This window comes from Sesamum indicum, linkage group LG4, assembly GCF_000512975.1.
Source record: "Sesamum indicum cultivar Zhongzhi No. 13 linkage group LG4, S_indicum_v1.0, whole genome shotgun sequence".
NCBI classification, from domain to species: domain Eukaryota; kingdom Viridiplantae; phylum Streptophyta; class Magnoliopsida; order Lamiales; family Pedaliaceae; genus Sesamum; species Sesamum indicum.
In genome coordinates, this window is record NC_026148.1 from 9450184 (window position 1) to 9462975 (window position 12792).

General features: G+C 34.2%; 1 protein-coding gene across 1 annotated transcript; it reads right to left on the minus strand.

Annotated features, from left to right (window-relative positions):
* Window positions 102-10841, minus strand: LOC105160406 (protein timeless homolog). Its single transcript, XM_011077768.2, has 19 exons — window positions 10521-10841; window positions 10275-10427; window positions 10021-10180; window positions 9283-9739; window positions 9010-9199; window positions 8778-8908; window positions 7386-7595; window positions 6947-7113; window positions 5562-5640; window positions 4398-4919; window positions 3950-4311; window positions 3541-3657; window positions 3359-3457; window positions 2849-3076; window positions 2629-2697; window positions 2308-2535; window positions 1357-1467; window positions 1089-1202; window positions 102-658 (listed from the first exon to the last, which is right to left on the minus strand). Exons 1-19 carry the CDS (start codon window positions 10615-10617, stop codon window positions 370-372), a joined length of 3783 nt encoding a protein of 1260 aa, XP_011076070.1. The 5' UTR covers window positions 10618-10841; the 3' UTR covers window positions 102-369.

Sequence of the window (12792 nt, forward strand, 5' to 3'; positions counted from 1 at the left end):
GTATGATTCTGAAGGTTTTAGTTGCATTTAAGACTCTTTAATAGACTCTGGCGACAGTATGAATAGAAAAAAGTTGAGAGCAAGATCATATGTTGCAGTGAATCCTCTTTAAGTTGAAGTGTATAATAACATCATTCAACGAGCAGCTCCGCAGTCTACATAAAAGATAATTCTGTGTACGGAATTGAATAATTTTAGCACCTGTTCTTTTTGTAATGGAAAGAGTCGAGCAAGACCGGCATGATAATCCACTCCTTTTCTTTTTGTAATTCGCATAATAGAGACATAATTTTAGAAGATAAAAATAAAAATTGTTTCATAAACATTACATTCATGCAGCATTTACAAGAGACATGCAACCGAACAACCTTATTCGTCATCGTCCTCATAATCTATTACCATCCTCAGCCGCCTTCTTGATGCACTATTTTCCTGTGTCGTAACAGAATCCGTGTTTTTATCAAAATCAACTAATTCATCATCAAGCTCATCATCAAAGAGCGTCTGCTTGGAGGAGTCATCAGCTTTCGCAAAAGACTTGGCATCTGATTCATTTGGATTATCCACTACAATTGCTTCAGTTTCTGCATCGCCAGGATGATCAACTATTACAGTGTCTTCTACAGCTCCAATCTGATTGGTTAGCCCAGAAGCATCCCTGGAAGATATTGGTACTATTAACATACTAGTAATTGTAGGACAAGAATCTGACAAAGCATGAATCAAATTTAGAACTAGTTCCAGCTTAATCCATGCAACACTGCAGTAATGAAATATAAAAAGGTAAAGGAGAATGCAGCATAAGATTTGTGCCGCCTCTGGGAAATAACAATGACAAACATATCTGACATGAGGGGAATTTCTGGCAAATCAGGGCACTCTCACCCCCTGAGCTATAATAAATGGAAAAAAACTTGCATATTTCCTGGGTGAGCTATCTAGTGTAACACCCAAATCCAGTAACTGTTTATTGACAGAAGTAACTTACCTAAGATATATAAGAATAGTTAAGCTCAATCTTGGCAGCAAAATAATCATTGAACCAAACGTAAGGAAAATTTTGATTAGATAAATGGCAGTTTACTTACCTCTCTGGAACTTGAGTATCCCTGTCTATGGAGTTAGCTTCAACTAAATTCTTCTCAAATGAACCATTCATATGTTCATCATCATCATTTCTCGAGGACCTTTTCTTTCTTTTTCTGAGTAAAAAACCGGAGAATTTAGTAAGAAACAATAAACATGGTATGGGACATATATGGCCTATTTAGGTTTCCTTAATGCAGATACTACTGAACTAGAGCAAGAACTCCAGAATCCATACTGAAGAGGAGAGAGGAAGAGAGACAGACGTACACAAACATAGAGCTGAGCAACTCATCATCAGACACATCTTCGGGCAATTTCTGCGCAATCTTCATACTGTGCTCCTCATCATAATGACCTTCATTTCGCTTTTGTTTGCCCCTAAAAAGACATAGATAAGAGGAGATCCTGAATGTTCACATATATGTTGTATCGTAGTTTATGCCACTTTCTATTAGGAAAAGAAAATAGATAATGAACCATGTCAGCAACAAACTGGGATATTATACACAAAATGCTGCTAGAATACAAGTGCTAGGCATAGCAGAACTTAGAGGAATTACATTGCCGCTAATAACTTTTTGAGGAAACTACACTAGCAAACAGTTAAAAAATTTTATAGCTTCAAAGATGGTTTAAAATGTGAAAAGCTACTTTCATAACTCAGAATTTAACTATTTGATAATTAGAAAAGAAAAGTACAAACCAACTTTGGAAAAAACGGTAAACCACCATCTGAAAACAGTAATAGTTCTTTTTCTTTTATTAGCTTTTAACTTGCCTCTACTAATATGAAAATTCAATTTGAGACAAAATGTGACAATCCAGGAGGGCTTGAATTAAAAGGTCAGATAACTGATGATGTTTCAAATGACAATTGGTGTCAACAATATTATCAAAGAAACTGGATGTTTGAGAATGGCATTATATCTATCAAGGTGCAGAAAGACTTGCTAAACGGAAAATGTAAACTAATTCCAGACACAAATGTTTCATTCTAGCTGATTTAGATTTTGACGAGGATCATCCTTAAACCAAAAAGCATGTTAAAAGTAGGTAGGAACTGCAAAAACTAGGAGGCCAGAGTAACATTATGAAGAACAGATTTGAGGCACCCATCCAAAACAAGTCACTCAGGGCTTGAGATATAGGGGAACACATAAGAACAACTTCACCGACATATATGCACACATCCAAAGGATTGCAGTAATTTGTTGTCACCTGTTTCTCCTAGAGAACAATGTTTCATCGTCGGATTTGCCTGCAGCTTCTGAAGAAATGTCACTAAAATCCTCGTCCTTCAAATGCTTGTTAGCATGAGACCTCTTCTTTCTTGGCCCAACAAGGCCAAGTTGCTTGAGTTTGCGAGAAACCCGAGCTGCAGAAATTCTGCCACTGCCATCGAGCGCATTAGCAATCATGTAACTGCACCTCTTTTGATCTTTAAACCTTTAGGACATTGCATACTTCTTCAGATTCTACAGAGTTATGCGAAAATGCAGTCAAGTAATATTAGGATAGCCATAGCTGGGAAGCACTTACTGCTCAAACAAATCTTTAATCTTCTGCTCCTCGTCCACGCTAAATGCGTGTACTCTTTTTCTAGAATGCCTAAGAAGGAAGAGGAAGGACTATCCATCAACTTGCAGAAAAAGGAAACCACAAACGAAAAGTTTATAAATCTAGAGCAATTATCCTGAAAACAGGCCCTGCAGCAAGCTGACAATACACAGTAGCATTCAAAATGCTTCAACCAACTTACGTAGGTTTTCTCAAGGGTGAACTTTCCTCTGCAGTAATGCTACCCCTTGTAAGATCCCTTTTATTGGTTCCAAGTTGAATGGAGGCATCAGACCTCTGCATCTTTTCCCTAGCTGGCATTTTAAATCCAAGCTGTTTAAGTGTCTTGGCAACTCGCATTTTCGAAATATCCCCATTTGGATCAAGCTCTCCAGCAATGAGCTGACAACAATCTGGATTATCCTTGTACCTAGCATGCCATAGATGGGAGTAAAATTGTTTCAGTTTGGCAATTTGCAATTTGAAAGCATTTATAAGAACGTGAAAATCTCAATAACCTGGGGTATAATAAACAAAACCATGAGTATTCTAGAAGAATCACATTCCAGATTGAGTAATAAAAGCAGGGTATAAAGCACCGGAATCATCTATATGGAGGATGAAGATCAAGACAAAATGCTGTAGAGCCCCAGTACTCCCAATGGTTCAGAAGGTATTTTGCAATATAGTTGATATGTAATTTTGTGCTTACTTTTCATAGAGATCCTTCAATCTGCCTTCCATTTCATCACTGAGAACGAGGCGGCTTCCTCTTTTTGATATTCTGTCAGGTTCTTCAGATCGCCCCTCCCTGAATCAAAGAAATAACAGAAGAATGAGGACAAACCTTAGAACCACAAAGAACTAAAAAAAAAAGTTTCTAATAAACCATGCCTATCAGAAATTTCACTCCCATCAATGGCTTTGTTTGGATTTGATGTACTGGTCTCATTTTGTTCCCCATGACTTTGTGCCAGCTTCTGAGATTTGCCTTCAAAAGGATCATATCCCCTGTTCATCATTTATTAGAATCTCAGGCCAAAAGTAAAGATTCTTTGACTTCCTAATCTCATTAACCATGTCTGTCATTAGACGCATTAGATCTCATAGAAGAAAGGTAAATCAGAATCCAGGAACAAATGTAGTATATAATGCCTGAGCTGCTCAAAACTAAAATGCTGAAATAAGCTATTAGTTCTAATTCAACAGAAAAAATGCTATAGTAAGTCATGTGTAGTTTCTATTTAGACAAATTTACAAAGAAACATAAAATAGAGCGACCATTAAGGTTATCATCACTTACCCTTGGCTGTCCTGCCGAGCTGCTACAAAATCATCATCACCAAGGGCATCTGCTATACTCCTTCGTACCCATTGTTGCTCCTCAAACAAACCATTTCCTCCACTTTTAGTGTCACTTCTGCTTTGCCCAGTTTTATTTTTCATACTGTTAAGCTCATTTAGCATGGATCCACAATTTATATAATGGCATTCTTTTCGTGTCTTCCAAAATAGAACTTCCACAAAGAGAAGGGGATAACTCTTCATTTTCCGCAACATTCTCCGAACCAAACTTGTCAGAAAGGTAACAACATTCTCATATTCTTTGCATGGTCTTGATTTCTGCTCCTCCAGGATCTCATAGAATATTGTGAGGTATGATAACTGTACTTGTTCAAGACATTACTATGAGATACTTTTCTTTATCTAGAATTATAATGTCATGTTAATGAGCTAAAATGATTATATACCTGGTATAGCATTGGCGATAGTTCCAAATCATCACAAATTCGCCGAAGCATGCTTACTATGTAATGGTTCGTAATGACAGAATTGCTCTTGTAGAACTTCAGCAGCCAACATAGTTTCTGAATAACACTGTTGTTAGCCAGAGCATAAACCAAAGAAGACACCTTAAAGTCAACTTCATCTGTCAATACTAGCTGCTCATCACCAGAAGAATTATCAGTTTCAGGATAAAGACCACCACGATGAAAAACATTTATGTCATCTGTCTCTGACTCATTGCTTGCTAGATTAGCAGGCTTTATAGCAGGTTCATCAACCTGAATGGAATCCCTCATACTTCTATCTGCCTCTACGTCAAAATCCTGAACTTTTAATGTCTCCTTCTCAATAAGATTGATATCAGCTGATTCTTCACAAATGGAGCTGCCAACCTCATTCGGAACGGTAGCATTGTCCACACTCGGTTCACAAACATTTTCATTCTTGCTCTTATTCATCCTTTTCTTCCTTGACTTTTTCGAAACCTTCATTTCAAGAAAAGTTTACTTGAATAGACCTCAACTTTTAACATTAGTGAAAATTATATTCCATGACAATTTTTGACCAGAAATATAGCATATTCATTATCATTGCATTAACATCATAAGAACACAATAAAGTGAATTTATGGCTAGGACAATTATTTTATCAGCATTCTCAAATCTGTGTCAAAAAGAAACACTTAGCTTGAGAAAACTAAGCTGCAATTATCCCAGGTAAAAATCTCCAAGTCCACTTAATACTATAACTTCTAACTCCATGTATGGAAGCTCAGTTGCTGCTAAATAATGCTATTTTTAAGTATCTTTTGTTATGTATGCTAAAAGAAGAAGTACTATTCTGTGCGTGCTAGCTCATCACCAGAAAGCACTTGAAGGGGTTTGAGAAAACTTGAGAGCAAGATTGTAATAAAATTCAACCCCGAAGGAAAGTCAATCAGATAATGTAGTAGGGGAAACAAATGAAAACAAGTCAAGTGATGCTTTCATAAAGAAACTGGGCTAGAAATTCAAGTCCAATGAGTTTGTAGGCACTATGTAGTTTGATAAACCAAAAGGTTGAAACTCCATCAAAAAAATCGTACACAGAAACTACTGAATGAAAAATTAATTGTAAATCAACTGTACCCGTAAGGTGCCACGTGCTTGAAGATTCTCCAATAGTCGTAGCACCACATGCATGCTTTCCACCAAGTTAGCAAGATCACTTGAAACATCATAAATACAGGGTTAACAAAGTAATAGAACAGAAATAGAAATTAATGCTTATCAAGTATGTAGAACTAGTGACATTTTTATCTCCACATGTGTATTGTAGATTTAAGTGGTCCTTCTAGAGGGCTATGCCTGAAACATTGATGTTCAAATCTTGCTTAAATAGACAAGTCCATAAACAAAATGCCCCAGACCGTAAATTCAGCCCAATAATACTAAAAACTTTAAAAACCTGTTACTATTGACTCACTAGATTGACACTTTTCATTGTAAATTTTAGCATACATAGTCTGTCACACTGTTCATGCATCTTTCTGCTCCATTTCAACTTGAAGAAACTGGAAAACTATCAGTTGTACACAAACTCAACAATACCATTCTTAAGTGCATGGAATATTGAAGAAGCACATGTACAAATTTAAAGACATCATATAAGCTTGAAAACAGAGGAGATGCTCAATGAGTATGGTCTAGATTACCCAGTACATCATTTAGGTAAGTGATTGTTTCTGAGATTCAATGATTTTTTTTTTCCATTTTAGAGGCTTAAACTCCATACTCTTGTTATAACATCATTATATTTAAATATTTGAGGTTAGACCCAATGTGGCATATTCACGGCTGCAGGTATAGGCACATGAGCGCCATCAACTTTTAAAAACTAGATGCATGAAACGGCTATAATTGAAAAATATTCATTCTGCATTGAAGCTAGCATTTTAAATTGGTACCAGCTAAAATTCAACAAGATGTGCACCATTTATTTTGCCCTTGATATTAGTTTCTCTTTTGAAAATGTAAATGTTAATCTTAGGATTAGGGGAAAATAGATGCACTTAAAAGCACACCAAGTCATTCAGGATCAAACAGAGTAAATAACTATGTGACATGGCAACAGACAAATGCTTGGTTGCTTGTATGAAGAAACTAGCACCAAGCACTGCAGCTAAAAACATAGTATATGGCTTGACAATTAACATGAAAGGTGAATGTCATGGACAATGCACAAACATAAAGATCTTGCAATGAGGATTCATATAAAAGTCCAGACAAAGGAATGGGAGGAGTGATTGCTGTCTTGATGCAAATCAAGATACCATTAATCTGAATAACATATGTAATTATGACTTTGGTTCTACTGAATGCATGAAATAATCTTCAAGGGATTTAGTACTCCTAAATAAGCACCAATTTGAGTATAGGGTGTAAAGAGCATTATACATCCATCTTACAAAGGAACAATCCACTGAGAGCAAAAATTTTAAAAATAGAGTATTGCAATGTATTAAAAGTGATACCTTTTTGACTGTTTATGAGTATCAAATGATCTAATCAGGTTCAGGAGAAACTGAGTCATCCCTTCCTCAGTTTGATCATAGAATAACTTGTATAGAAGGACTCGAGCTGTCTGAGGTTCCTTAGAATCTTCGGGGCATTGCTTCAGCACCAAATCCAGCATACGTATCTTCATAAGAAACAACCCATATGTTAGAAATGGCACTAAATGCATGCTTTGCCAGTGATTATGATCTGAAAACCCATGGAGTAGAAATGTGTGGAATAATTTATTACGCCAAAGATACACATTTTTTCCAAGCAATGATTATAAAGAAAATGGATATTGAGAGAGTAGTTCTTAAAAAAGAACAAAAATGGCAACTGATAATTATAATAGAAAGAATGCCATCCATCTGTATGCAAATAAATATCATAAAATTGAATGGGAAGAATGTCTACCATAATTTTCACCAGGGATCCTGCTGCTGAAAGAAACTTATAGTCGTTTGTTTGTTTTAAACCTTCAAATGCATAACGCCATTTCGAAATGACCATTAGAAACATCGACTCGTTCAGAGTTTCAGCAATTGGTCCGCATATACTACCAGTAAACAAAGTGTTGTCATCATGACAAGTCGCTGATGCTCTGTTTTCAACATGATTACTAGGCTGCCAATGAAAAAGGGCAGAAAATCAGCTTTAATACTTGAGATAGCAACCAGAAAATTACAAATGATGATTCTATGAAACAAGAGATTCATCAAGTACAAGATTTCAGGGACCTGGGAATATTATACTGTTTCATTGAATCTCTTCTACCAACCATCACATCCTCAGATGTGAAAAATAATAGGACCAACAAATTTACTTATCAAGTGTACAGAATTTGGGTCCTGAAATGATCGGCTAGCTAGAGCTTATATAATGACTCTTGCGTGCCAGAATGTCTTATAGAGCCAGAGCAGGTAAATGATGTATTCTCCAACAAGTTTCTCCAGTTAAAATCAACACAACTGTGATATCTTTCTAGGTTACCTGGTTTGATGCAACTCCTGTTAATGAGTATAAGCTGTACTTGAAAGAATTTCCTCTAGCTTCTTACCTAAATCTCGAACTTCTACTGATGTATTCATGCAACAACACTTAATTCAACTACTAACAAGTACAATCAGTCATATCCTGACAGACACCACAACACTGCAGCACAACACATCTAATACCCAAGGTTCATTCAAAAGAATTAATCATTCTCCTTAATTAACACTAAATTTTGAAAGCCTAAGACTTTTGTCTTCCAATTAAATTCCATCCTCACTCTTCATTGTAAGAGCAATCATGCAGACTCAGAAACTTCAGTTTCCATTACTGAAAAATTCTACTGTATAGTTAAGTTGCTTTGGAATAATAGTCCCCCTCAACAAATAGGCTATTTCAGTGTTATAAGATATTAGGATTAACTATTTCAACAGCTTTGATGTTTACCATCATCACTAAATCAAGATTTGACTTACAATGCAATCAAAAGAACATGCCTGCATATGCAAGTAGCAATACTGATTGCTTCTAACCGGCTGCTTGCCTTTGGAGTTGGACATGGCTTAGGATATTTTCCCTGGTGATTCATGCTTATCCTATCTGAATGGAGAATAAGGAAAGAAAAGCCACTCATTCTTGAGTACAAAAGAATATGTTTTCCTTTTTTCTTTTGATAGGTACCAAACATGCTAATGCTAATTTGATGTCCTATTAGAAAGAGTTCACAACTAAACTTTCTTTCAGACTGTACTAATTAAATGCAACTCGTAGGCCGTAGCATGATTAAATGTTTCAGTTCCACTAATTGCATCTTACCTTTGAAGCTAAACACTTGTGATATTGAAATGAGGTGACAAATTGAGCAACTTGAAAGAACATGACCACATCGCTACTCTGAATTTCCTGGTTTTCTTTTTCAATATCCTCCCGGATTGACAGCATCAAAACTGATGGACACGAAAATTAACTGATTATGTACCAAAAAAATGTTAAAAGGATGCAAAAGCTCAAAAAAAATATTCATTTCAGTAGATGAATGCAGTAATACCATTGTATCCCCCCATCAGAAACTGGCTTATAAAATCATCAAGTAATTGCAGGATTTGATTTTTTATAGATGGCAGTTCTCCATGGTCCCACATTTCTCTTTTCGACGGACCTCGGTAATTCTTGTGAGCCTTTAGCAAAGCGTCAGCAGACGCAGAAGGGTTTCCTTTAAGAAGTGCTTTAGAACCATCCTGTTGTAGATATAAAAAGTAATAATTACTTAATCCAAAAATGAATTACTAGGACGACACTCCAAAAATCTGATAAGGCATACCAAGGAGACCCGGGTAAATGTTCCACTAAACTGTGAATAGCAACTGAGTTTATGAAATCTGGTCAGCTTTCTTTTCTCTTGCTCCTCTGTCATAATAGATTGAAGAGTAGAAACTGTTTCTTCAGGGTCATCTTCCACCTTTGAGCCCTTTAAATATGCCTTAGCAATCAACTCCGGCTCTTGACCCTTAAATATGTAATAGAAAACTTCCAGTAAAAGCAAGTTATCTTGACGTAGGTAGCCATGAGAACCACCAGTGTGCTGAGACAATACTAATATCAGGTCCGTCACATTCTCCTGGAATAATAGTTCTAGAAACCTGTCCCGCAGGGCTAGGAATTGAGTGGCCGATCCTCCAGCTTTCTGCTGAGTTGATATATCTTGAATAGCAAGAAGGTTGCGGAACAAAGTAAGGACCAGCTGAACCAATTTCCAATCTTCTTCTGTAAAGGATTCACTGGTATCATGGTTCATGGAGTAAATTCATCAGGTTGGAATCAGAGTTATAGATAAAGTTTGAACTGGAAGACATGGAATTAAACTTGTGTGAACATCTTGAAAAGTAAACTGCTAGTATTTAATAATTTAGGTTTGTGGACCAAGTAATCCTCGTACTTCACCCTCGTCTCGTCCACTTCTTGTCTTTAGGAAACTCACATATAAGATTTGAGATAGAGATCCCATTCCAATTTCCATTAAATAAAAATCATAAAACCATAATTGAAAATCCATACTCACTTTTCGAGATTTTCTAGTGGACTTTCCAGAAGAGACACTATCACTGGAACAATATCACTGAACGTAATGGCAGACTTCAATCCCCATAGATACTCAATCTGCTGGGCTATATCAATAGACGTGGGCTCAACAGGCATAGTAAGAAACACCAACACCTTCACTGCAAAAACACAAAAACTCAAAACATAAAACAAAAAGGATCTTATTGAGTATGTCAAAAATATTACATATCCATAATTCTAGGTAAAACCTACCTGAATTTAGCACTAAATTTCGATCTTCTTGACAATACTCAATAATAGGTATCAGATCTTTTCCCACTATGTTCCATTTACAAACTTGCTTGAACACATCTCGTTTCTCCGGATCATCACGCCTTAGAAACCTTAATAAATCCTTCAGGTTATCTGGCAAATAAATTTTAAAAGTAGTATCACAGTCATCTAAATAAGCAACAAAGTTTTCTTAACATAAAACCGAAAAACAAAAGATAGCCTTACCTGAACAGTACTCTCCCTTGGCATAACCAATTCGCTTCCCATTGTCGTCTTCTTCTAATGTTCCGAGGCCAGCGCAGATGCTGGACAATCCGTCCATGTAGCTTTAACAAAAACCTCAAGTTTGGGGAGAATGATAGACGAAATGTGGTGAAATGGGTGGAAGTAGAACTGGTTTGGAAACTTGGGGGATCTGAGAATTTCTGGGATTAGGGCTTTTAGGGGGGGCGCCAAGCGCGAAGCAAATTTCCCGCCCTTTTTGAGAAAGGCTCGAGTGTGTTCATAATTTCTCTCTATTTTCTCTTTTCCTTTTCTTTACTTTTTAATGGTTCGGTCTTCGGTGTCTTCCTACAAAATAGCGACTGCCTATTTCTCTAAAACCGAAAATATATTTGTAATATTACTAAATTTTGCAAAAAATTTTAATGTAAATTATTGAGTTAAATACAGTTATCATATTTAAATATCCACCCCACATTAATTATTTACTAAAGTATTAAAACTTTTAAAAATTTCTTCGATCTTTTTAAGTTTGAAAAATCAATTTTATCCTTATAAAAATTGATTTGTGGAAAAAAAATATATAAAGCAAATCAAAATAATAACAATTCTAAAATGCCAAAGAACTCTTTGTTAAATCTTTGTCTAATTCTAGTTTTATTTGTTTATCAAGCTCTTTTTAATTTTATAATCCTAAAATAATTGGGATTCATTTTAGTTTGACTTGTTCGTCAAATCAAATTAAAAATAAATCTATACATACATATAATTACTACAATTATATGATTACCATACGCATATAGTATATATTAATTGTGTATTTTTCTATCAGTTCATCAGCCCTTTTAATTTTATTAATTGTATATTTTTTTAAGAAAATATATAAATATACATGCATGTATAAACCTTTTTTTAATTTGGTTTAACAAAATAAGTAAAACTAAAATAAAACGAGCTCAAAGTACTTTAGGATTATTATATTAATCATGGGTATTCTGATTATAACATATTTGATTTATAATAAGTGAATAATAAATCCATTTGGTGTAAATATCATTTTGAATTCAATTTCAAATAAATGATGAATCTATTTGTTACATAGAAATAAACATCGATTGTATTAAATGTAATTTTCAAATTATAGGAGATTTACGTATAATTACATTAAATATAAGAGGAAGACGGTGTAATTATCTCTAAATTTGTCTTTAATAAATTGAGAAAACAAAAAATAGAAAAATGACAAGAACTTATCGCTATGTTATGATTCATGTTTTCGCATTTTCGATACAAGATAAAGCATACTCATTTTTTATTTTTGTGTTTTTACACTTTATCTGTGTGTCTTTTTTGTTTTTCAATTATATATATAATAATATATATATATATACACTTATATATAATATATAAAAGAGACATGATTTGACATTAAACATAAAATATATATTATATACATATTTAATATAAAAATATATAAAATAGAAATATGATTTGACAATGAACAGTTATTTTTGTATCCAAGATTCCAACATCAAACATACACCACTTATTTTAAAATATTTTAAATTATCTCAAACAAATTAAAACATACAATCTATCTCCAACACACACTTACTTATCTTTATATTTTTCTATTTATCTCCAAAACACAAACATAGTGTTTGATTTTATTTTTGGCCCGTCTTTGAGATGGACAAAACATAGTAAATGTTTGCCTTGATTTATTTTGAAAGTTTTGATGGTGTTTTGAAATATTTTGAAATAATGCCTCATTTATTTTTGGTTAAAATAAGTCTACACTAATTATAGGGCCTACAACTAAAAAATTATATACATATTCATACATATATATATGAATATATATAAAAGATACATGATTTGACAATAAACAATAATTTTTGCCTCACACTAAACAACATCAAACATACCATACTTATTTTATATTATCTTCAAAACAAATTCAAACATACACACTATCTCTAACACATACTTATTTATCTTTGTTTTTCACTCTCTATCTCCACTGAACATACCAAAACAAGTTAAAAATGAAACCAAATATAATGAAAACAAAATATTTAAAACACAAAGATAAACATTATGTATGGTTTTTAAAATATTTTTTGTTAACTTTAAACATGTGTGAATCGAATATTAATAATAAAAAGTCAAAGAGATTCTCATTTTGTGTAAAAATAATATGCTTGAAAATATTTTACTTAGCATACACTTTACCAATGGAATATAGTTACTTTAATTCGCTTATACTTAATAA